General features: G+C 41.0%; 1 protein-coding gene across 2 annotated transcripts in view; it reads left to right on the top strand.

Moving 5' to 3' along the window:
- The window catches only part of ATRNL1 (attractin like 1), a 1,085,315-nt gene that overhangs the window by 286,598 nt on the left and 771,605 nt on the right, over nt 1-27,112 (top strand). For both annotated transcript variants that reach the window (XM_075072516.1, XM_075072517.1), the window contains exons 14-15: nt 15,167-15,299; nt 16,538-16,719. In XM_075072516.1, the coding sequence (XP_074928617.1) occupies nt 15,167-15,299; nt 16,538-16,719 (315 nt within the window). The remainder of the gene's footprint in view (nt 1-15,166; nt 15,300-16,537; nt 16,720-27,112) is intronic.

Genomic DNA, 27,112 nt, shown 5'->3' with positions numbered 1-27,112 from the left:
AAACTATGTCGTCCTTATGACTTTTCTGATGATCTAGAACAGTTTTTATGCTTCTCCATGAGCAGGCTCCTTCATGAGTAGGTCTCTTTTTTTACCTCAAATTTTGAAGTTTTTCACTAATACTTAATTGTCTCCTAGGTGTCCTCTTCTCCCTCCATGAGTCTGATACTCACTTGGTCCTCACAGAAGGGAAAAAAAAGTTTTTGTATACACTTGAATTCCTATAATTTTATATCAGGGGGGTAACCGTGTTAGTCTGGAGCTATAAAAAGCAACAAAGTCCTGTGGCACCTTTATAGACTAACAGAAGTATTGGAGCATAAGCTTTCATGGGTGAATACCTACTTCGTCAGATGCATGTAATTTTATATATACTGAAGGCAGCTGCAAATAAAAAAAAAAATCCAGTTTTATCTCAAACAAATGCAGATTTTTATTGCCCCACAAACTTCAACCTGTTCTAAAGCATTGTAAAGGAATGGATGGAAGGAGTTGGGCATGGGGAGGGGATCAAGGTGATTGGAGATTGAGCAGCATTGATGATTATGTCAAACCCTTTTTCAAGCTGCTGGAACCTTACCGTCATAACCCATGGATCTTGAACTCAGGCCTGCAAGTTATGGGAGCAACCACTCTTCAACCTTCCACCTGGAAGCCTCACAATAGCTTACTTGGGACCCATGAAGCCCATTCCCATTATGAGGCTCTGCTCCTGAGATCCAATTGGTAGAGTCCCAGAACTGCTGATTGGCCTGCTGGCTCTATTTAAGCCAGAAACAGGAAGAGCAAGCTGTCTGAACAATTGGGCTCCACTCTGCTCTATACTGTGTGCCTTGTGCTTTCCATCTTGATTTCCTGGCATCCTGACCTGGCTTGACTCCTGGTATCTGACTTGTGGTTCCTTACCTCCAGTATATCTCTTCCCTCAGACCATGTGGTATCCTACATTGGTTTGAGTCTGGTTCCCAACTCATGGTTATGATTTCCAGTTTGTCTCCTCCTTCTGGCCTCCCAGTATCCTGACCCAGTTGTGACCTTGGGTCTCTGGCTCCAACTACTCAATCTAGATGCCTACAACCCAGCTGTGACATTTACAAGATAAGCGAAGGTGGAGAAGCTGCAAGCAGTGTGGGACTGAGAACACTAAGCAGAGGCATATGAAGGCAGATCACTTCCAGTCAGGGGTCAGAGAACAGGTACATGGCAAAATAGGGCACAGAAGTGGGTGCCCCGTGGTAATTGGAAAGGTTTGCATCAATTGTTGTGATTGACTGTAGCTTCATGTTTTCATTTCAGTTACCTTGGATTAGCAATATATGGGATATGCTAATTTAGGGCCTGCCCAGTGCAGCAATGGGTGTTTGCTGCTTCATCATGTGGCATTGACAGAGGCATTTGGATGTGTGAACATGGAGCATATTATGCGGAAAACCTGCAGGTGAACCCGAGTTAAGTCTGTAGTGAAGACAAAACCACAGGGGAGAGATTGTGATTAGTGTTGCTAACAATGCCAGCCTCCCCAGAGGAGTTGTTTGTGGCTGGCTGGGACCTCAGTTATTGCATTATGTAATAAGGTGATGCAGTGGTCACATGCCTCCTGACCACTATAGAGCTGCTGGAAGAATTAAGGACAGATTAATACTTTTTCCTACTGGCCTTTCTGCAACAGCTATGCTGACGGAAAGGGGCCCATGAGTCTGGCATATGATTGATAGATTCCAAGGCCAGAAGGGACCATTGTGATCATCTAGTCGAGTGGTCTCCAACCTTTTTATGCACAAGATTACTTTTTGAATTTAAATGCAGCCCAGGATCTACCTGCCCTGCTCATGCCATTCTCTGTCTCTCTGTCGCTCACTCTCCCCCACCCTTACTCACTTTCACCAGGTTGGGGCAAGGGTTGGGGTTTGGGCTCTGGGCTGGGGCCGAGGTGTTCAGAGTGTGGGAGAGGATGCGAGGTGAGGGAGTTTGGGTGCAAGAGGAGGCTCCAGGCTAGGGCAGAGTGTTGGTGCAGGAGGAAGTATGGGGTGCTGGTTCTGGGAGGGCGCTCAGGGCGGGGGCAGGGGATTGGGGTGCAGGAGAGGGTATGGGGTGCTGGCCCCAGGAGGAGGCTCAGGGCTGGGGTTGGGATGTGGGCTCCCGTTGCGGGGCGCTTACCTCAGGCAGCTCCCAGGCGGCGATGTAGTGGGACTAAGGCAGGCTCCCTGCCTGCCCTGGCCGCACGCTGCTTCTGGAAGTGGTCAGCACATCCCTGTGGCCCCTGGGCAGGGGACACATGGCTCTGCGTGCTGCCTCTGTCTGCAAGCACCACCCTCATAACTCCCATTGGCCAGGAATAGAGCTGCAGAGTGGAGCAGTGCGCGGAGACCCCCTGCCTCCCCCCTGGGGCTGCGCTGCCTCAAGGATGTGCTGGCCACTTCCAGGAGTAGTGCAGGGCCAGGGTAGGCAGGGAGCCTTCCTTAGCCCCACTGCGCCGCCAGAGTTTTAGCGTCTGGAGATCATAATCGACTGTAAGAGTCTCCAAGATTGACCAGTCGATCGAGATCCGCTAGTTGGTGACCGCTGATCTAGTCTGACCTCCTACATAGAACAGACCATAGGATAGCCCCAAAATAGTTCCTGTAACACAGGGGTGGGCAAACTTTTTAGCCTGAGGGCCTCATCAGGTTTCGTAAATTGTATGGAGGGCCAGTTAGGGGAGGGGCTCATGGCCCAACCCCCACCTCCTATCTGCCCCCCCGGGACTTCTGCCCCATTCAACTCCCCTGTTCCCTGAAGGGGCCTCTGAGATCCCACTGCATCCACACAGCCATGCTCCCTGTCCCCCATCCATCCTCTCCTCTTAGTCTTGATGCCCCCAGTACCCTTGCCCCACCCCACCACCCCTTCTCCTTGTCCCTTGACTGCCCCCAGAACCCCTGCCTCTGACTGCCCCCCCCCGGGACTGCTGCCCCCATTCAACCCCATTTCCCCCCAACAACAATCCACACCCCTGCCCCCTTACCACCACCCCGAACTCCCCTGCCCTCTATCCAAGTCCCCCTGCTCCCTGCACCTTACCATGCTGGAGTTGGGCCACACCGCCGCCGTCATCACACAGCACAGAGACCGGGTCAGGCCGGGCTCTGCAGCTGCACTGTCCCAGGAGCTCACAACCCCACCGCCCAGGGCATTGCGCCGGCGGTGGGGCAAGACGAGGCTGCGGGGAAGAGGGGACAGCAGAGGAGGGGCTGGGGGCTAGTCTTCCGGTCCAGGAGCTCGGGGGCTGGGCAGGACGGTCCCATGGACCAGATGTGGCCTGCAGGCCATAGTTTGCCCACCTCTGCTCTAGCATATATTTTAGAAAAAAGTCCAATCTTGATTTAAAAGTTGTCAGTGATGGAGAATTCACCATGACCCTTGGTAAATTGTTCCGATGATTAATTACTCTTACCATTAAAAATTTGTCTTATTTCTAGTCTGAATTTGTTTAGCTTCAACTTCTAGCCATTGGATTTTGTTATACCTTTCTCTGCTAGGTTGAAAGCCCCATCATTAAATATTTGTTCTCCATGTGGATACTTATAGACTGTAGTCAAGTCTCGTTAACCTTATATTTGTTAAGATAAGTAGATTGAGCTCCTAGCTCCTTTAATTTATTACTATAAGTCATGTTTTCTAATTCTGTAATCATTCTTATGGCTCTTCTCTGAGCTCTCTTCAATTTATCAACATCCTTCTTGAATTCTGAGCACCAGAACTGGACACAGTGTTCTAGCAGCAGTCCACACCAGTGTCAAATAAACAGGTAAAATAACCTCTACTCATATTTGAGAGTCCCCCACTTTATTCATTCAAAGGTCACACAAACAATCTTGGCCACAGCATCACATTGGGAACTCAAGTTCATCTGATTATCCACCACTTCCCCCAACTCTTCTTGAGATTCACTCCTTCCCAGGAAAGAGTTTCCCCCTCCTGTAAGTGTGGTCTTCATTCTTAGTTCCCTGATTTATATACATATATTTAGCTGTATTAAAATGCATTTTGTTTGCTTGCACCCTCTATATCAAGCAATTTAGATCACTCTGAATCAGTGACTTGTCCTCTTCATTCTTTATCACTCCCCGAATTTTTTGTCATCTGTAAACTTTATCAGTGATGATTTTATATTTTTCTTCCAAGTCATTTATAGCATAGGGCCAAGAACTGATCCCAGCGGGACCCCACAGGAAAGAAACTCACTTGATGTTTTACATGGCCCTCCCGGTGAATGTCATTGGCACAAATGGGGTGTCTGCTTCTGGTACGAAACCACCTCTGCACCATCTCCACAGACATCTCATGGCACAGGGAGTCAGGTTGAGTCAGAGATAGGAGGATAAATGGCTGGGACATTCCTTAAAGGTTGAGCTAACAGACTTCAGTAAAGCACAAAATAAATTAAAATGCTCTTGGATTTGAGCACCCTCAAGTGGACTGAAGATTAATGGAGACCATGAAGAAAAGGTGATGATAAACATCAGTATATCAAGTTGGGGGACAGGGATAACTAGTGCTTGCTTTAATGGTAAGTGTAACCCTTGCTTGAAATAACACCTTAACTGTGAACTGAAGGAAAAGAGAATCATCTACCTAGTTAAACATCAAGGATGGGGAAATATTGTTTATTTGAGATGGCTCGGGGAAATATAAATAGATTTAGAATTGTCAATCTGAGGAAAGGGAAATTTAGCTGAAATAATCTCAAATAGTGAGATTTATTAGACTGAAGAATGCTGTAGTCACCCAAGGGAAATGGTGGAAATCCTATTGCTTTGAATAATTTAGAAATATACTGGATAAATCTGTCAAAGAATATATTATTATCCAGAACAATCCTGCAGTAAAAGGAGAATGAACTAAGTGATTTCATAGGCCTTTTCCATGGTTAATTTCTGAAATTCTGAGATAAAACAGAATTAGAGCCCTGATCTTGCAATGGATAACACACGTGGGTACAGAAGTATCAATAGCAGGATTGGAACCTAACAATGAAACTAAATCAGACATAAGTGAGGAGATGAAAATGTCAGTTTATTTATACCCTTGTGCATTCTGGTCTCCCATGTTTAAGAAGGATGAATTCAAACTGGAACAGGTTCAGAGACAGGCTACTAGGATGATCCAAGGAATGGAAAACCTGTTTTATGAAAGAAGACTCAAAGAGCTTGGCTTATTTAGCCTATCCAAAAGAAGGTTGAGAGAGGATATGATTGCTCTTTATAAATATATCAGCACACAAGTAGAGATGATGGAAGAGTTAGTTAAAATGTGTATATGTGACATCACTGTATTTGACCGGCGCTGGACGAATAATCGTAGTCCGTATAAGTATAGTGAAGCATTCTTATAATGATCATGAGGTGAGTGTCCATCAACAGCTAAGTATGCCCAGTGGTCTGCTGATGGGATGTTCAGATGGGATGGGGATCTGAAGCGTTACTGCAGAGAATTCTTTCCTGGGTGCTTGCCGGTGTAGTCTGCTTAGTCAGGGGTTTACCGATCGCCAATTTGGGGTGCGGGAAGATTTTTTCTCCCAGGCGAATTGGACCAGAGGCCTGGCAGGTTTTTCCAACCTCCTCTGCAGCATGGGGCACGGGTCACTTGCTGGAGGATTCTCTGCAGCTTGAGGTCTTCAAACCACGATTTGAGGACTTCAGTAACTCAGACATGGGTTAGGGGTTTGTTATAGAAGTGGATGGGTAAGATTCTGTGGCCTGCATTGTGCAGGAGGTCAGACTAGATGATCATAATGGTCCCTTCTGACCTTAAAGTCTATGAGTCTATAAATATTACACGTCCCACAGCAGTGTGTGAACTTGAGTAACAGATGTGCTGTCATAAATCTGAATGTCATTGGTTTTGTTAGCTCAGATTATAACTTACTAGGTTTAATATGAATTACCTATTGGATGTACATTTACACTGAGCTAATGAGATTTTTCAGGGAAGCAATGTGTGAATTGGATTTAAGGGAAATAAGGGTTCGGAATAATGGAATGCAATATAGAGTACATTACAATAAAATAGTCACTAGAGTTTGAATTTCTTCTTAAAGATTCTTAAATAGCCTTGGGTTATCTGTGTTCAATAGACTATACTATTAAAAAATAATGGTACAAATACCCTTGATTCTTCAGAAAACTTTGTATAACATGTAATGTTACTATGAGAAGAATTCATTTTCTAAAACAGCCTAAATGTTTTGGGATTTTGACATTGTGATGATGTGTTAACAAGGAATATGGAGCAGAGGAGGGGAGACACTGTATGAGAACAGATGGTGCTTACTTGTAATTTAAATTCATTGTAATGCGTCTCTCAGGCAGTTTTGTCAATATGTATGCAGATTGATACTAAAGATTCTGTGGAATTTCTGTGTGCATACTGTACATGTAGACATTGTCACTTTGCAGCATTTGTTTTAACGGTGTCTCATGCAACTATATAGGCTTCAAGAACAACTTATCTGGCTCTCCCATGTTTGTTTTACAGTAGCCTCTGCTGTAGATCTGAAAAATAATAGGTACCTTTTATAGTCTATTTACTAATGGGCATCTGGTCCAGTACGAGCACCAAACAAGCCCCTAAAACATAGTTGTTCTCTCCAATATTAATGAAACTCATTCTGTATATAATTGAAATTTCATTGAAATTGCACTGCTTTAGTACCTAGCAATTTACAAGTGGATTGTTTTCCTTAATGATGAGCAGGCGGTTGATACACTAATATCACCAATGCTGCACTAACCTGCTGCATTATCTTAGTGTTGCCTCTCCCATTTAACATGTTTTTGTTGTATACCAGTACATCATTAAAGATTCAAAAAACTCATCTTAATCATATAAATGTGCTGCATATATCTTATCTATATTACTATTCAGTGTCTGTGTGGGGCTTCTTGGACGGTTAGTCAGGAGACATAGGCTGCAATGTGTTCTGTATACAGATGACACCCAGCTCTGTCTTCAACACATCTTACCCAACTGGAGCAATAGAATTAATTACCTGGTGCCTAGAATGAGCTTGAGAACTAGCTGGCAGTGACTCAGTCCAGATAAGACTGAGATGATGTTGGGCTGAGAGAAGCAGCCAGAAGAATTGGGGGGAATTTATATAGCACCCCTTGTTGAGGGAATGTGACTGCCATTTGTGAAACAGATGTGCATTTTGGAGGTGCTGTCATATATCCTGAGCTGCTCCTGGATGCCCAGGTAGCAGCTGTGGCAAACAGTGGTATTTTTTCCCCATCTGAGTCTGATAAGACAAATGTGAACTTTTTCCCTCAATATAAACTTTCCCACAATTATCTGTGCCTTTGTCACCTTGAAATTATGTAGAACTGATAAATGAAATTGTTTTTAATTGTTCACCTTATTAATGTAACTTCTGTTCACCATTCACTACACTTGCCTGCATTGTAACTGTATCTGTTCACTGTTTGCCATATTGTAATTCAAACCCCATTTTAAAACGCTCACTCCATTTTGTAAAAGCTTCCTCCAACCTTCATTTTTGCAAACCCTGCTGTAATCTTATTAGTTAGTTCAGATGTGTGAATGAGGCATGTATGGATGATAAAATCAATCTCCAGCCCACGCCTGTCCTGATGAGGTGAAGGTTCAACTACCAGCAGCTGATATAGACTAGACAACAGTGACAAAGTAAAAAGCATCCACCTAAAAAGAAAAGGTACACAACTAACAACAGAAGGAAGAATAAGCCAAGGTTCAACGGCTGAAAGTCCGCCTGCAATTGGACCGAGTAGATCAGTCCAAACCCAAGAGCAGCGGACACAGCAAGACCTATAGACTTTGATTCCAAACTAAAGCTGTAAAAAAGAAGGGTGAATAAAGACTTTGGAAATTCTGCTGCCAAAGGAGCGCCCACCTGGCTGATTAATTTAACAAACAGGCACGATGAAGCAACTCCCATGAACAACATTAGGGAAAACTCCCTATAAAGCTGGACTCTGAAGACTGAGACTTTGATCTATGGTTCTGTTCGCCAGCCTCCAGGACATCAGGTGCACCTGACCCGGCCTCACGGCTCCATCTTGTGTACATGAGTCCTTGGCCCGTATTCTGTCACAGCCAACTTTAGGCTGGTAACTATTAATAATCTACACAGAACTTGTATGGAATGATTGTGTGAATGGAGATGATATATATCATAGATAAGTAACCAAACAACATTGTTTGCTGTTATCTTTTATTTTATTATGGTATTTACAATAAATGTGACAAATGTCTTGTCCCCTTTAAGATCCTGCTAGTTTTTATTGGTATAACAATTAGCCTGCTGTAATGTGGGCCTACACTTGGGGGGCATTCAGAAGCCCAAGGTAGTATAGAATACCACAGTTTGATTATTAAGTAGAATTGCACATTGACAACACATTAAACTAGTGCTGCATTGTCAACATTGATATTCAGTATGTTCATTTTAACCGATAAAGCCCTAAATGATTTGACATCTGGTTACCCACAGTTGAGGACAGCAGAAATGCTTGAGCCAGAGCTCCTTCAATGTATATGAGAAGTACTTATTGGCTCTGTGCAGTGTCCTTGGGGTTTAGAACTTGCTCTCCTTCCTGGTCTGCCAGAACCCAGATTTGTTAACCTCCTGATTGTGTGGCAAAGCCTGTTTTTTTCTTTTCTGCCTTCTCTGAGTCTGTTGAGGAGAGGGATATATTTATGGGCAGTTCTTTGCTTATACGATGATTTTAATTTATGGGATGGAGCCTATAATTACATTTTAGAAATCTGAAGAAATAATATATGTAGCTGACACACTCAGTATGTGTTACAGAAAGATACATATAAAATTGCTTTTTATCAAAAAACGACGTGTGACAAATGGCTAAACTTATGCAAAATTTTTAGATATCTACAAACCTGGAGTGTTTTGAAGGCCTTAGGGTAAGTTTGTAATTATACTACCTGCTGCTGATGGATTATTTAGCTTAGGCTTTTATCTGAGTAAACCATCCCAAGGGATTGTCTTTCTATTTTAGTTAATGAGTTGAATTTCTTTGCTGCTTAATATATCTGTGACATCCCAGCAGCCTGTTATCATATTGGAGGTATTAGTTAAAAAGTAGCCCATAATACCAATGAAAATACCTTGTAATTTAATGTTTTGATGGTTTTTAAAGAGTGTATTAATAGTATAAAAGTTGTCTTTGCTGATGGTGGGGAAAATGAATTCCTAGTACAGGATCCTGGTAGCACACTGATTAAGGGTATGAATAAAGGAAGAAAAATAACTAAATCCTGTTTTCCAAGTGTTTTTCTTTTTAGTATAAACTTTTTACCGTGTTATTAACCTTCTCTGGTTGTATTTGTGTGCTGTCATATTTGCCATCTAATGTTACCACAATAGCACATGTTCTTTTTCTTTGTCACCCTTGCCAACACACACTACATGTGGCTAAAAAGGAGAATTTGGAGTTTGGTTCTGATGTTGCTTTAGGCTGAAAGTAGGTTTGTGTCATTTGACATACTTGTGTAAGAAAGACAAGGTGGATGAGGTAATATATTTCATTGGACCAAATTCTGTTGGAGAGAGAGAGAAACTTTTGAGCTACACAAAGCTCTTCAGGTCTGGTGAAGTACTCAGAGTGTCACAGCTAACTAAAGGTGGAACAGATTGTTTAGCATAAGTCTCTTACACACATTCTAAGAAACCATTCAATATGAAGTGGACTGTTAATGCCTGTGAAGGTAAGCATAGGGATCTGTGGGTGGGGTTTTTGTCCATAGGTTCTATTGTTGAAGCTGATCATGGTGTTTGTGAAGTTAATGCTGGGGTGGGAATGTTCTACAGAGAGTTTGATGGGTGGGATGGTGGTTGAAGTTGTGGTGGAAATCTGTGAGGGAATTTAGGTCGTCGGTCCAAAGGATGAAAATATCGTCAACATATCACAGGTATATCATTGGTTTTGTGGTACATTTGTCTTGAAATTCTTCTTCACGTTGGCCAAAGAAAAAGTTGGTATGTTGGGGAGCCATCCTAGTACTTATACTTGTTCCCATGGTTTGGAGAAAATGTTTGTTGTTGAATGTAAAATTATTATGGGTGAGGATGAAATGGATGAGTTTGATGTGTTTGGGGTGGAGATCTGAGTGTTGTCCATTATCTTGTGGAATATTTGAGGCAGGCAGCGTCGCGATGCCATCATTTTGAGAGATGTTTGTGCATGAGGAAGTGACATACATGATGGCAAGGATGGTGTTCTGAGGAAGGTGGTTATGCTGTGGAGCTCTGGAGGAAGTTGGTTGTGTCCTGGAGGAAACTGTCCCTTTGTGCAAGGAGTGGTTGGAGGATGGTTTTTTATGAGTCCTGATATTTCTTCAGTGAGAGTGCTGTGGCCAAAAAATGTTTGGCCTGCCTGGGATCTCTTGTTTCTGTATCTTGGGAAGTATGTAGAAGGTCCCTGGGGTGGGTTCCTGGGAGATGAATTAGTAAAGGTTCTCCTGGAGTTGTTTGAAAAAAGGTTTTGATCATATCCTTAAATTCCTGGGTGAACTGTGTTTTGGGGTATTCTTTGAATTCTTCATAATTGGTGGTGATGTAGGGTTGTCAGTTGGCCTCATTGACGCAGTTATCATGGTTGAGGGCTATGATGGCACCCTCTTTGTTTACTGGTTTGATTGCTATCTGGTAGTTGAATTTCAGGGACTGTATAGCTGTCCTCTCAGTGGTAGAGAGATTGTGGTTGATCTGATATTTAGGATTATGGATTTCACTTTTTTTTCCTGAAGCAATCAACATAATGAGCCCATGGCGGGATGTCCAGGCAGATGATTCTTTTTTTCATATAACTGTTGGTGGGGATGTAGTTGTGGGTAGTGTTACTTGTTCTTGGAACCAGCGAAGAAATAACCACAAACAGAGAGAGAACTAGAGCAGCACTGAGGGTTGATTTATTGCTTCCCTTATTTGCACAATTATACTCAGACACACAACACATGCGTGCTGGCAGGCTGCAGGCATGGATGTTAGTTTCTATTTCGCAGATGACTGAGGCGGGCCAGGCGACAGCTGCCCAGAGATCGGCCGTGGGGTGTCAAGAGTCCCTGAAGTTCCTTCGGATCCGCAGGAGGGCTCTACTGCTTCTGGTCCGGCCCCAAGTTTAGTGTGCTGTTACATTTCCTTCTTGGTAACTGTCCTGGCCACCTTCACCAAGATAATACTATGGTTCCATGAAAGGCGATATTTGCTTCTTTACTTTTCCATTGGCTGTGACTCACGCTGTCTCACTCATTCCTTACATTAATTGATTACATGTTCATAAGCATGGATACAATTGGTAATATAGAGCAATACAGCTTTAAGCAAGAATGTAACATCATTGGGGAGCTTCTGCTACTTGTGGCTTTGTAATAGCATAACAGGAAACTGTGCAGACTGCACTTGAAAGAGCAAACTGGGGGGCGGGGGGGACATCTAGTTTCTAGTTTTCTATGTGTTAGTATGGTATCAGGTTCTGTGGTGGGGCAGAAGGTCAGTCCATTGGAGATAACACTGTTACAGTTAGAAGTAGACTTGATAAATTGATGTTGAGATGTTGTATGGTGTCTGTGTGGTGGGTTTTGGAGCCATGGTTTCTCCCAGAGGTGATATTCTGTGGGTTGTGGAGTTGTTGTAACCCACTAGCCCTCCTTTTTTGTTGTGTGACTGCAGAGGTGTTAATGGGCCACCTCACCTTGAATGATCTCATAGAACATGTTAACTATTTATGCAGAACAAACTGTGACACTCTTTAGTTCCTTCCCTAGACCTGAAGAAGAGCTCTGTGCAGCTCTAAAGCGTGTCTCTTTCACCAACAGAAGCTGGTCCAATAAAAGATATTCCATCATGTCTCCTAATATCCTGGGACCAATGCGGCTACAACACTGCACACATGCTTGTGTAATTAATTTGTAGCCAAGTAAATATGAACCAAATGCAAATACTGGTGGCACTGTCAGTTTCTGCTAATGCTAATGGTGCTGTTATACACACTGTGGATGATTTTAAAGTGATTTTCAAACATTAAATAGTCTTCAAAACATTCTCGGGAGGAAATGTGTATAATACTTACCTATCTTAGAGGCAGGTAAATTGAAAAACAATGAAGCTAAATGTCTTCCCAACAGTTGCAGGGTGAGCTAATGGGGAGGGTCTGAATGGGTACATCTACACAGTGATAAATACATGGCTGCCCTGGGCTTGTGGAGCTTGGGCTCTGGGGCTGAAAAATTTCTGTGAAGACATTCAGGCTGAGGCTGCACACTGGGCACTGAGACCTTGCAAGAGTGGAGGGACTCCAGCCTGAGCCTGAATGTTTATACAGCAATTTTTATCCCCACAGCCCAAGCCTCACGAGCCAGAGTCAGCTGACCTGGGCCAGCTATGACAGTGCCATGGGTCTTTTATCCTGTGTAGATGTACCCAATGCCTACAATTCTCTTTCTGTAGAACTGGAGAATAAACTGTTTTATGACATAGAGTACTAAAGTAAAGCTAGTACTGCAGGAAGATGTAATTAATTTTTTTCCATATTGTTGCAGCAGGCCTGTCTTTACATTTAACTGAGCGTGGGGACTTTTGTTAATAATGGTACTATTATTTTGTTGTGAAAAGACAACAAATGCGTATGAGACATAGATTAGGAATTCTGTGCCAGTACTAACCTAGCGATGGAGTGGATTTGACAAATGCAGTACCTAGCTAAATTGGTTATGCTTTATTTTTAACTACTGCATACTCCTTGTATTATAAATGTGGAAAGATGCCCAGATCTGAAGAAGAGCTCTGTGTAAGCTTGACAGCTTGTCTTTCACCAACAGAAGTTGGTCTAGTAAAAGATATTACTTCACCAATGCTCTTTCTGGAATGTGGAAACAGTGAGTCTTAGCGTTAACTGTATTTGCCCATAGGCGCGGGAAATAGGTTGCAGAGCGTGCTGCAACATCCCCAGGTTTTGCGCCCAGCTTCCCGGCTGCTGGCCCCGTGCCCTTGTGGCCCAGGGTCCCAACTGCCAGCCCCACTGCTGCTTGGGGGCTCTACAGCTGGCCTGGGGTACTGTCAGCCACCAGCCCTCAGGGCTCCGCTGCTAATCCCAGGATCCTGCTCGGCTGCCGGCCCTGTGCCAGGGTTCTGCCTGGCTGCTGGCCCCAGGGTCCCGGTCGCCAGACCTGGGGTCTATGCGGCTGGCCCCATGCCTGAGGCTCTGCACCCACCCCTAGCTGTGGCACCAGCCTCCACTGCCTTACCGCTGTTTGTATCCCTCCCTTCCGGAGCCATAGTCCTGCTCCCAGCTGCAGGTCTAGGGGGGCAGTGAGGGCTGCAGATGCGGGTAAGAGGGGTGCAGCTCAGCACTCCCACTCCAAAAACTGTTCCAGCACCACTGTATTTGCCTCATTTCTGTCAAAATAATCTTTTGCCTAGTCACTGAGAAGGGTAAAGAAATTTGATGGTGAGTTTAGGGAGAGGAACAGAGAATGGTAGAGATGGTACCTAATGACATAAGTGTGCTGCTGGTTGGCAGAGAAAAAGTTGTGCGTGCAACCCTGATTTTGGCATTTGTGCTTAACTGTGCAATCTTAACATTCTCTTAGTGTAGTTTTTTGTATGGAATGTGGTACAATTTGCAAGCAACACGGAGACTGGTTTCGTCTCGGGATATCAAACCTAATATTTATGCTCTGGTTGATGCAAAATGCTGCCAGCTAAGTGGCCAAAAATGAAATGATTGTCAAAATTAGCACATTTCAGTTTTAAAAAAGTTAATGTATTGACTTTTAATAGCATACTATATTACTCTTCCTTTTTTTCATTTTTGTCTATACTTTTGTATCATTGTATGAAAAGATTTCAGTGACGCGGCCCCTCGGGCCAATGTACTAGTCCTAATTTTTCCCTCATGGTGATTTGAATTTGAGATCCCTGCCTTAGATGAAACTGGAAGGTCTTTCTGGGCCATCACTGTAGGATCATACCACCAGTGCGGTCTAACTGCAGACCACACCACATGCTAGTGAATTGGGAGCGAGATTTATTTTTCAAAGTCCATATCATAGTGGAAAATTGAACTCCGTCAGTTTGAATTGTGGGGATTCATGCTTGAATTGGGCCTTGAATTTGGCTTTCTGATCTACGTCTACTGTATACTTTTTGTTGTTATACAGTAAAGAAAAAAGGGGAGGGGTTAAAGAATTGGAAATCTTCCTTCTTTTCCCTCTTGTTCTCTTCACTTATGCTGTCACATCTTGCTTTTCTTCTTCCTCTTGAATATTTCAGATATTTTTAAATGCTTGAAATTTGTCCTTCTGATGCGTATAGTCACTGCAAGCTGAATATCACCACTTCAAACACCTACAACCTGGGCTTAATAGTATGCCTATGTTTGTAGGGAATATATCTTAGTTTAGATTAGGTTGGAGTTTACGTTGTCTTTTGAATCTGAATCCGAAGAATTGCATATGTGCACATTGTGGCCAGTTGTGTTGGACTTGAAAAGGAATTTGTTGTGGACTTGAGGAGTTTGTGTGTGTTTGGGTTTTGTGATGATAATGTTGTCTTAAGTTGTGAATTCCTTTATTTATATTGATTATGTTGACATGAAATGAACTGAGGCAGTCTTAAGTGTATGTTAATGACACTTTTCTGTGTGATTTATTAAATAAGGTATCAATACTTGCATCTTGGTCTAAAAGCCCCAAACAGGAAAAGATAAATGCCTTACTTAGAGAGCAGTACTTCAGTCATCGAAGCATTTTAGCTAAAAATTGCCTTCAGAGTTTACTGTGTTGCTCATTCACTGAAGTGCAGAGGGAATTCTTTTGTTCCTGCCAAAATGGTAGTCTTCAGGTTCTTTAAATTTTATTCTTCATATCTTAAATACAAGTAGCTTTTTAAAAATCTAAAATGAAATTACTGGAATTCTTGACATATATGAGGTCCTTTATTTTTTTTTTTCTGCTCCAGTCAGTGATGCCAGAATCCTTTCCCACTTTTTTAGAATCGATCAATTCGTTTTCCTGTCTAACTCACAAATAACTGGATTGGTGGGAGCCTTGTGCACTTTACTCCTGGTTTCTGATCTATGAGCAGTTTAACAAAAGGTGTACTCTGTTTCTGTTTTGTTTTTTATAGTCAGTCAAAAACTACACCAAATGTCATGTGAGAAATGAACAGATCTGTAATAAATTGACCAGCTGTAAAAGTTGCTCACTAAACCTGAACTGCCAGTGGGATCAGCGGCAGCAAGAATGCCAGGCTTTACCAGGTAAAAGCTTTGAAATTTGAAATTTGCTTTTTAATTGTTTTGAGAGCTGGGTGAATCTCCCAAATTAATTTCCATGAATATTTACTCAACTAGAAAAAATGACTTTGTCTTGCTTGTGCTCACTGCCCTTTATGATCTCCTTTTTAAGGATAATCTAGTGACTGAGTTCACTGGCAGGAATGTTCATGATAACAGTTCATTTTAAGATGCTAATATGAAACATTCCCAGAAAGCAAATTTTGACTTTCTGAAACCCAAATATTCTTACTGTGAAAAAGATTAGATACACCAGGCACATCCAATCAGGGAATATAAACAATACAAATGTGATTTGTGTGTCTGATCAGAGCTAACAAAAACAAACTTGCCTTTGATACCAGGTTCTTCTGACAAACTGCTTCTAAACAATCCACCAAACAAGTTATTTGCAGAAATTGCTCAGTGAATAATTTAAAATAAGTTTTAGACAACCATAAAGTGCATGTAAACAATCTTTAAAGATGGTAGTTTAATAGATTACATTAACTGCTATCAATTAGTTGCTCAACTTTTAACAATAATGTGCACGTGACTAGTGCTAAACATATATTAATGATAAGATTAAAAATGTATCTTTCCCTAAAACATTTAAAATACCAGAAATTTGTTTTACTGACATTTAGTATTGTGTGTCTAGCCACCATGCTGTTATAGGGTGATTATTATTTTAAGATTATAAAAAGGACAAAAGAAAGAAGACACATGTTTGTGATCTCTTGGTTCTAATAAATTTGTCTTCATATTTCTAAAAAGAGATTTAGATAAACTCTAATCTACTCATTTTTCTGAGACAACTATTGCCATGGCACCAAAATGTCAAACCTGTATATATTATTTGCGTAATATAGCCTTGAATGCTTATTTACATTTAAGTCTTTATAAATATCAGAAAGATTATACTAGCAATGCTATTAGACTGTAACTCAGAATATAACTTACTGCAACACTATATATGTTGAATTTTTTTATTGTTAATTGGCACTTTTACTACATTGACATTCAAAGTAATATAAAACTTGATTTTTTAGGTTGTTTAATAATATTACATTTATAGATTATGATGAAACTGAGTAACGGTATATATTGGACCATGACTTGAAAAAAACAACAACTAAACCTTCTAGATGTACATTTGCATGTTTTTCTGCTTTTTTTAAAACAACTTATACATTTGTAGCTTAATGTGATTTCTGTACTAGCTCATCTGTGTGGGGAAGGATGGAGTCACATTGGCGATGCCTGCCTTCGCATAAATTCTAGTCGTGAAAGCTATGACAATGCCAAACTATACTGCTACAGTTTGAGTGGGAATCTTGCCTCATTAACAACCTCAAAAGAAGTGGAATTTGTTCTGGATGAAATACAGAAGTATACAATTCAGGTAACTTGACTTCAAAGTGCTGGTTTATTTTGACCTTTAAACCCTAAATGTCCAGGCTACAACTTTTTCTCTCTCTCCAAATTGCTGAAGTTGTGATTTACAAAGGTTCCTGAGCTAGAGCTCATTAGATTTAGAAGAGAAGGAGCTGCCAGCAGATGATTTTGTGGGAAGAGGGCCGATTCTGATCTGTTGGGGTTTATACATGCTGCAAGGTCTCCTTTTTTTGTGACCACCTGGGGCAGGAAATGGAATGAAGGAGGGAAGGGTTTTGTGTTAATTTGTTAATTGCTGTACAATGCAGTTAGGTGTGGGAATGAGTTACCATTTTGTGTATGGTCAGCTGTGGATTTTTGGCTGTTCAGTGTAACAGTTGATTGTTTTGTTGAAAGGCCCACCAGTATCATGGATGGCTAATTTAGGGAGAAAGGGGTTTTAAAAAGCCAGCTTGTAAGGGACCACTGGAGCTAGTGAGCAGGAGCAGCAAAAAGGGGAGTTTTGCTTGAGACTTTAGAGAAGGAGAATGAGAGTCAGATGCACCTAATAAACGTTCTCTAAACTTAGACCAACAATCCCCCAAAGGAAAATAAAAAACACGAAGAACAAACAAAAACCCTGCAAGGCCGGGGCGAGGGCAGGCAGAAGTTCAAAGCAGGTGATGTGCATTCGGTGCAAGAAACTCATGACCCTGAGAGGCAGAGTATGGACTCTTGAGACCAGCATGGCTGTATTGCAAGAGCTAAAGGAGACAGAGAATTACATAGACAAGACTTTCTGGAACATAACAGAGTGGTCCTAACCCCAGCCTTGACAGCCTCTGTGCTGTTGAGGAGGATGAAAGTCTTTGGGAAGGAGAACAACAGGCTGGAGCAGAGGGAAGTGATCCCATTGCTGGGACCCTCCTTCCAGATGATGTCATGGTATCCTCTTGCACCGAGGATACTGCTCTGGGGGAGGGGATTCCAGTTATTAGAAAGAGATGGGTAATAATAGTTGGGGATTCAGTTGTTAGAAATATAGATAGTTGTGTTTGTGATGACCAGAAGAACCTTACTGTGAATTGCCTGCTCGGTGTGAAGGTTTCAGTTCTCTCGAGACATCTAGACAGGCTTACATGCAGTGCTTGGGAGGTGCCAGTGGTCATGGTACATGTAGATACCAATGACAATAGGGAAAGGTAGGAGAGAGGTCATGGAGGCCAGATTTAGGCTGCTAGAAAAGAAATTAAAGTCCAAGACCTTCATGGTAACGTTTTCTGAAATGCTTCCAGTTCCGCATGCAGGGCCAGTTTGACAGGCATTACTGCAGGATTTCTATGCATGGTGAGATGATGGTTTTGAGAGCAGGATTTTAGGTTTATTAGGAACTGGGGAACCTACTGGGAATGGCGGAGCCTGTACAGGAAGAATGGGATCCACCTAAACCTCAAAGGAACCAGCTTCCTGACATGTAAAATTAAAAATTTTATTAACTCCTCTATAACCTAAGGGCTGGGGGAAAGCCAGCAAGTGTGGAGGAGCACACAGTTCAGACAGACACATTCTTAAGGGAGTATTTATTAAAGGGAATACGCTACATCCTAGTTAAGAGGAGACGATAGAAGCTGATAAAGCACAGGTGTAACCCTTCTGCCCCTCTGATTGGCAGCAACAAGGACCGGGTTCAGTATCCAGGGGTTCCGTTTCAGTAACACAATGCATAACCGGCTCGAGCCCCCACCCAGTGACCTGGGACACTTACATACCACACCCTCCTGGGTGCCTCTAGGAGGCAATACTTCCCCTCTCGCAAGCACGGAGTCTGAGTGTAGCAAAATCTTTTTAATAAAGGAAGGAATCAATGCGGCATCCCATTGGAGAAACACCACAAACAGAGTTATAACACAAACCATAACCACCCCCCCAAGTACATTTGGCAATGTCCTTTTCCCCTTAGGGTCTTAAGTCCAATCACTCCAAAGTCCAACAACCCAAAAGTCTCTGGTCAATGCCACCCCAGAATTCAAGAGTCTATCTGTAGAGGTCCCTCCCCCCAGCCTGGGTGAAAGGGGCACCTTACGTGGTCCAGGGCCAACTGCCCTGCCTCTCCGTGGGTTCTGCTTCCGCCTTCTCCACGAACTGCTCCGCCTTACCAGCCGCTCCACTCTGCTCCTCCGGTCGTCCTCACAAACTGCTCCGCTCCACCAGCTGCCTCGTGAGCTGCTCCAGTTGTCCCTGCAAACTGCTCGGCTCCGCTCGCTCTGTGGGCTGCTCCACACGCCCCACAGCTACTCCGCTCTGCCAGCCGCTCCACTCCACCAGCTGTCCTGTGGTCCGCTCCAGCCATCCTCATAAACTGCTCCACTCTGCCAGCTGCTCTGTTCCACAGTATAGCTTCAGGCTCCCCCACTAGTTAGCACAGTACTCAGTGCTCCCAGCTCAGTAATTTCAGCTCTTTTGTGATTTCAGCTCTTAGTGATCTCAGCACATAGTAGGGGAGCCCAGTGCTAGTGCACCATTAGCCCAAAGTGAGTTCAGCTCAGCAACCTGTATCTAGAGTCTTAAGGGAATAAAAAATCAACTCTGACATTCCACAGTGGAGAGAGTGGGACTGGTGCTTCTGGCTCCACAAGGAGACTGCACCACCAGGCACAGATACCTGTCCCCAGCCTTTCTCAATTCACTGGGTTTTGGAACCCATGTCCCTTGTCTAGCAAGTACCACCCAACTGAGGTTGAGTCATTTCTGTCACAAAGCAGCCCCACAGCTCGGCAGTCTGGGATGGGGTAGGCGTGCCTATGCAAATATTTGAGATTTCACATTTTGGACATTCTTTCCACACTTCCCATAATTCACCACCAGATGTCAGGGTACAGCTCATCCTGACTCTGCTTATACAGGTATGACCTGAAGAGAAACAGTCAAATGAAAAAGAGCTCTGTGGGAATGGATGACGGGATGGATCACTTGATGATTTCTTGTTCTGTTCATTCCTTCTGGCATTGGCCACTGTTGGAAGACAAGATATTGGGCTAGATGGATGTTAGGTCTGACCCAGTATGGCCTTTCTTATATTATTATTCAATTATATCACATTAAAGTAGAGAACTAAATATTAACAATTTTTTAAAGTGCTTATATACAAATGCAAAAAGTCTGGAGTGCCAGATATGAAATGAGGATATCGATGTAATAGGCATCACAGAAACTTGGTGGAACAATGATAATCAATGGAACACAATAATACTAAGGTACAAAATATATATGACAGAGTATGTCGTGCTGATAGGAGAGTGCCATTATATGTGAAAAGAAGCAGAGAACCAAATATAGTAAAAATCTTAAATGAATCAAACAGTACCATAGAATCTCTATGGATAGAAATTCCATGGTTGAATAATAAGCATATAACAGGAATATACCATGAACCACCTGACCAGGATGGTGACAGTGATTATGAAATAGTTGGGGAGATAAGAGAGGCTACAGAAACAAAAAACCCAGTAATAGTTGGGATGCCAATTATCCTCATATTGACTGAGAACATGTTACTTCCAGACAGGATGCAGAGATTACATTTCTAGACACCATTAGTGACTACTTCTTGGAGCAGCTAGTCTTGAAACCCACAAAGGGAGAGGGAATTCTTGATTTAGTCATAAGTGGCACCCAGGATCTGGCCCAAGAGGTGAACGTAGCCGACCTGCTCAGTAATAAGGACTATAATATAATTAAATTTAAGATCCTTGTAGGAGGAGAACACCAAAGAAACCCAGCACAGTAGAAGAAATAGGAATGACACAAAATGAAAAGGCTAGTTAAACAGAAATTAAAATTAATGGTCACAAGAGTTAAATCCCTGCAAGGTGGATGGAACATTTTTTTAAAACACCATAATAGAAGCTCAAGCTATGTGTATACCCAAATAAAATAAAAACAGTAAAAGGACCAAAAAAATGCCGCCATGGCTAAACAATAGTGTAAAAGAGGAGGTTAGAGACAAAACATCATCTCTTAAAAATTAGATGTCAAATCCTACTGAGGAAGATAGAAACGGGCACAAATTCTAGCGAGTTAAGTGCAAAAGTATAGTTAATGAGGTCAACAAAGAATTTGAAAATTAATTAGCAAAAGCTAGAAAAACTATTTTTTTTTTAACATCAGAAGCAGGAAGCCTGCCAAATAATCAGTGGGGCCTCTGGATGATAGAGGTGCTGAAGTATCTCTCAAGGAAGACAGGCTGTTGCAGAGAAACTGAAGGAATTTGCATTAGTCTTCACCGCAGAGGATATGAGGGGGAATCCCACATTTTGAGCCATTTCTTTTAGGTGACAAATCTGAGGAACTGTCCTAGATTGAAGCATCAGTAGAGGAGGTTTCAGAACAAATTGATAAACAATAAGAAGTCACCAGGACCAGATGGTATTCACCCAAGAGTTCTGAAGGACCTGGCAGAACTACTAACTATGGTATTTAACCCATTACTCTTATCAGATGACTGCTGGATAGCTAACGTGACACCAATTTTTTAAAAAAGCCCCAGAGGTGATCCTGCCAATTACAGCCTGGTAAGCAGATTTCAATACCAGGCAAATTGGTTGAAGCTATAGTAAAGAATATAATTATCAGTAATATAAATAAACACAGTTTGTTGCGGAAGAGTCAGCATGGCCTTTGTAAATGTAAAGCATGCCTCTCCAATCTATTAATATTTTTTAAGGGGGATCAAGAAACATATGGACAAGAGTGATCCAATGGTTATAGTGTAGTTGGACTTTCAGAAAGACTTTTACGAGTTTTCTCACCAAAGGCTCTTAAGCAGAGTATGCAGTCATGGGATAAGTAATTGGTTACAAGATAGGAAACAATGGTAGGAATAAATGGTCAGTTTTCACAGTGGAGAGAAAAAGTGGATCCCCCCAAGAATCTGTAGTAGAACCAGTGCTGTTCAACATATTCATAAATGATCTGGAATAATCTGAAGAAGTTAGCTGCAGCTCACGAAAGCTCATGCTGAAATGAATTTGTTAGTCTCTAAGGTGCCACAAGTACTCCTGTTCTTTTTGCGGATACAGACTAACATGGCTGCTACTCTGAAACCTGAAATAATGGGTAAATAGCGAGGTGGCAAAGTTTTCAGACAATACAAAATTACTCAAAATAAATCCAAAGCTGACTGAAGATTTACAAAGGAATCTCACAAAACTGGTTGACTGAGTAACAAAATGGCAGATTAAATTCAATGTTGATAAGTACCAGTACTTTGCAAAACATAACCCCAACTATACATACAAAAATCACACAAGATCTTGGAGTCATTGTGGATAGTTCTCTGAAAACATCTGCTCAGTGTGCAGTGGCAGTCAAAAAAGCTAACAATGTTAGGAGGATAGATAAGAAAACAAAAAAATATCATAAATCCATAGTACCTTGAGTACTGCATGCAGTTCTGGTCGCCCTGTCTTAAAATAGATATATTAGAATTGGAAAAAGTGCAGAGAAGGACAATAAAAATTATTAGGCATATGGACAGCTTCCATGTGAAAAGAGATTAAAAAGACTTGGACTTTTCAGCTTGGAAAAGAGATGACTAAGAGTTGATATGATAGAGGTCTGTAACATCTTGACTGGTGTGGAGAAAGTGAATAAGAAATGTTATTTAGTCCTTCACATAACACAAGAACCAGGGATCACCCAATGAAATTAATGGACAGCAGGTTTAAAACAAGCATAAGGAGTTACTTCTTCACACAATGCACTGTCAGCCTGTGGAATTCATTTTCAGGGGATGTTGTGAAGGTGAAAACTTTAACTGGATTAAAAAAAAAGAATTAAATAAATTCTTTGAAGATAGGTCTATCAATGGGTATTAGTCAGGTTGGTCAGGGACACAAATGAATGCTATGGGTGTTCTTAGACCTCTGACTGCTAGAAGCTGGGACTGGACCAGGGGGGTGGATCTCTTGGTAAAATGCCGTGTTCTGATCACTCCCTCTGAAGCATCTGGCACTGGTCCCTGTCGGATGACAGGATACTAGGCTAGATGGACCATTGGTCTGACCCACTGTAGCCATTCTTGTTTTTATCTTCCTGGAATGTATGTTTAAAAAAAAAAAGTATTTATTTTTGAAAAATTACAACATCAGAACAGTATTGAGATTCCAAATAGATAAATCATTTCTTATAAACAAACGAAAGATTTACAGTTTTATACATAGTCTGTGGGTTTTATACCCTACATGCTCTTGGCTAGAAAACAAAGTTAGTTTTATAGTAGCTTATGTTTTATAGACAGGGTGAAAAAAGACAATTATGAATAATAATTAAAATTTTATATCAAGCTAATAGCTGATTTGCAAGGTCATTATGCTGCAAATGAATTAAGATTCCTACCAAGGAAATGGCAATGTAATCTTGCCCTTTGCAAATGTTTGTGTTGTATTAGTTCTAAATGCAAGAATTTAATGTAATATATATTTTAAATTAAAGTATCATTTTATACTATGTTCTTGAAAAAGATATGCAAATATTGGTCATGTTGCTAGTTTTATTTTTCAGCAAAATGTAGGATGTGAACAGTGTAAGCTGATTTATTTTCCCTTAAGACACACCTGTGCTTTTCTCTTATTTGCTAAGGAAAGGAACGCATTCCCTATGTTTAAAACGTGTCTCTTGATTTGTACCCACTGCAGCCTTGAGACATATTATATCTTACCACTTTTTTGACAAACAATAATGTTAAATTTGTAGAAAACTAGAGTTACAAAATCAAGAATAGGTCCACAGAAATGACTCCTTGAATTATTTACTTGACTTTTTTCTTGTTTGCTATTAAAATTGCACATAGAATTACCTAAAATCTAAGACAAAAGACAAAGTGAGTGAGGGCATGTCTATACTTGAACCACTGCATCAGTGCATGAAGATGCTTTACGCCAATGTGAGAGCCCTCTCTTGTCGTCATAGTTATTCCACCTCTCTGAGAGGCAGTAGCCATCCTCCCTCACCAACAGAAGTTGGTCCAATAAAAGATATTACCTCACCCACCTTGTCTCTCTAATATCCTGGAACCAACACAGCTACAACAGCACTGCATGCAACGATAAAAAATCTAAGAAAACTGCCTGTGACAGACTGTTGATTTGACAATTTGCTGGCTGGCTTGAAGTGCAGATGAGAAATGTCTGTTTTATTTCTTGGGAATGCATACTTTTACTAGATTTCAAAGCTAAAAACTTCTGCAAGGTGACATTCTTCCAAGAATATTTTTATTTAAATGAATTATGTCCTGAGCCATTGCAGTTATATAAATTTGAGATAATCCACATGTGGCATATAACAAAGGTAGACAAATGCATTCACTTTAAAGAGATATCTGGGGTTAAATGGTCATTTACTTATCAGAAACTTCTAATGCAATGATACAGTGATTTATGTTGTGCCACAGTTTTTTTTAATAATTTCTCTTTCATTCCTATCTGCCTGTCCAGTTCTATTTATTCTCTTTAAGTGACACTAAATGTGTATCAGCTGTCACAAAACCTCTGTGAGAGTTTGCTTGCTTTTCTTTTGTCTGCCTTTTTCTCTGACTCCAATCAGGATGATTTAGGGGGTGAGATTTCATTTGAGATGACTTGTCTTTATTAGACACAGTGTTGCAGAGTTCACAAATGTAGTCAGAGTAGCTGTAAGGTGAGAAGCATCCCTTAATCTGAAATATCTATACTTGAGTTTGACTTTTAAAGGCTTTAGAAATATTTCTTTCATATGAAACAAAAGCTTTTAGGATTAACGGATGCAGTAGAGTCACATCTGAAAGTAAGAATATGGATCTGCTTCATTTGATATTTTTGTATTAAGAGGAAAAAACACATTAGCAATCATTCATTTATAACAGAGACAACTGGAAAAAGATCAGCATCTATTGTAATAGGTGCCACTTATAAATTCTTTATCATGCATAAAAATATAGAATTTTATAGCTTGCTTTACAATATTCAAGACCCATAGCTCTGCAGTAATTTCAGCACCATTTCCACATCAGGTTCAGAATGAATACATAACACAAAATTTATAAATTCCTTCAGAGTGTGGAAACACCTTCCATCTCTCTAATCCCTTCAAGATTCCACTGTTAGAGTTTAAAAGACCCATCATAATGGTTCCTCCAAGATCTTAGCTTTAAAAAGGAGCAATAGCTGCTGGTAGGCTTCCATCTTAAAAAAAAACAAAAACAGAAACAAAAAACTAAATCCTGTTGAGCTAAAGAAGGAAGGGAGCCAAACAGATAAAGGTTTGTGTGTGTAGTGAAGATAGAGAACTACATATGTATTCTTTAAATCAAGCAAAGAAAAAAACCCTTAAAAGCAGCCTACCTATTTCATGGGTTTTGGTGTCAAATAAGATTTAAGATGATGTTTCAAGTAAATATAGTAAATCAGGTCATTAGGGAGCAGTTTGCTATAGCTCAGACAAAATGATCTCTGAATTTTTGTTTATATGCTAAGGTTTATTAGGCTAACAAAATAAACAAGTTTTCAAAGAGAAGATATTGGTTACTCTACAAATTAGAGGAAATGGAAAAGAGTAATCATCAATTCATACAAATATGCAAAAGTTGTAAGCTCATTAAATACTGGAATTTTTCCTCAGAACAGCAGGAATTAGTTCCAAATTACTATTTCCTTGTTGATATGAAGTAAATGCCATGACCTTTATGTCATATTAGACATAAACAAAGATGAGAGAAATTCTGAAGAACAACATGCTTCACTTTACATCCTTTTCTAGCAAATTTTTCTTAGGTTAAATAAATTCTCATGTTAAATTGTATCTTAAAGGAATACTTTTGAATTCTAATCCTGATTTCTTAAGTTCTCAGCTTGGTGTCATCTGAACATTTTATAAACATACTCTCCATTTTATCATCCAAGTAGTTAATGAAAATATTGAAAAGTACCAGACCTAGGACAGTCTCTTGCAGAACCCCACTTCTTATAACCTCACAGTTAGATAGAGAACCACTGATAACTTGAGTATGGTGTTTCAACAAGTTGTGCATAACCTTTAAAGCAATTTCATCTAGACCACTTTCCCTGGTTTGCTTATAAAAATGTTACTTGGGACTGTGTCAAAAGCATTAATAAAAATCAAGATATATCATGTCTACTGCTTTTCATGCTCACTAGGCCAGCAACTTTGTTAAAGAAGGAAATAAGGTTGGTTTGGCATGATTTTTTTCTTAACAAATTCATGTTGGCTACTGTTTATCACCCTATTATCCTCTATGTGCTTACAAACTGTTTGTTTAATATATCTTTTGGGGTATGGAAGTTAGGCTGAGTGGTCTAAAATTACTTGTGTTCCCCTTTTTAAAGATAGGTATTATATTTGTCCTTCTCAAGCCCTCTGAGACCTCACCCATGCTCCATGAGTTCTCAGAGATAATTGCTAATGGTTCTGAGATTGCTTCAGCTAATTCCTTAAGTACTCTGTGGTGACTTTCATTAGGCCTTGTCAACTTGAATACATTTAATTTATCTAAATATTCTTTGACCTGTTTTTTCCATATTATGTCTTTCGTTCATTCCCTTGATAAAATTAATTGTGTTAAGGGATAGATAAGAAGACAAAAAATACCATAATACTTCTATGTCAATCCATGGTATGCCCACACCTTGAATACCATGGGCAGATCTGGTTGCTTCATCTAAAAAAAGATACACCTCTACCCTGATATAACACGATCCGATATAACATAAATTTGGATATAACACAGTAAAGCACCACTCAGGAGGAGATGGGGGCTGCGCACTCCACCAGATCAAAGCAAAGGTAGGGGGGATAGTTCAGTGGTTTGAGCACTGGCCTGCTAAACCCAGGGTGTGAGTTCAATCCTTGAGGGGGGCCATTTACAGATTTGGGGATTGGTCCTGCTTTGAGCAGGGGGTTGGACTAGATGACCTCCTGAGGTCCCTTCAAACCCTAATAGTCTATGATTCTAAGGTTGATATAACACAGTTTCACCTATAATGCAGTAAGATTTTTTTGGCTCCAGAGGACAGAGTTATATTGGGGTAGAGGTGTATATTAGAATTGGAAATAGGTAAAAAGTAGGGCAACAAAAATTATTAGGGGTATGGAACAGCTCATAAGGCAGTGTTTATTTACTCCTTCACATAACACAAGAACCAGTGGTCATCCAATGGAATTAATAGGCAGCAGGTTTAAAACAAACAAAAGGAAGTATTACTTCACATGATGCCCAGTCAACTTGTGGAACTCCTTGCCAGGGGATGTTGTGAAGGCCAAAACTATAACAGACTTCAAAAAAGAACTAGATAAGTTCATGGAGAATAGATCCATTGATGGCTATTAGTCATCAGTGTTGCTACCCCATGCTGTGAGTGTCCCTAGTC

The sequence above is a fragment of the Chelonoidis abingdonii genome, chromosome 15 (genome assembly GCF_003597395.2).
Source record: "Chelonoidis abingdonii isolate Lonesome George chromosome 15, CheloAbing_2.0, whole genome shotgun sequence".
Taxonomy (NCBI): Eukaryota; Metazoa; Chordata; order Testudines; family Testudinidae; genus Chelonoidis; species Chelonoidis abingdonii.
Note: the sequence above shows the minus strand (reverse complement) of the source record. Positions and strands in the feature narration are given on the sequence as shown.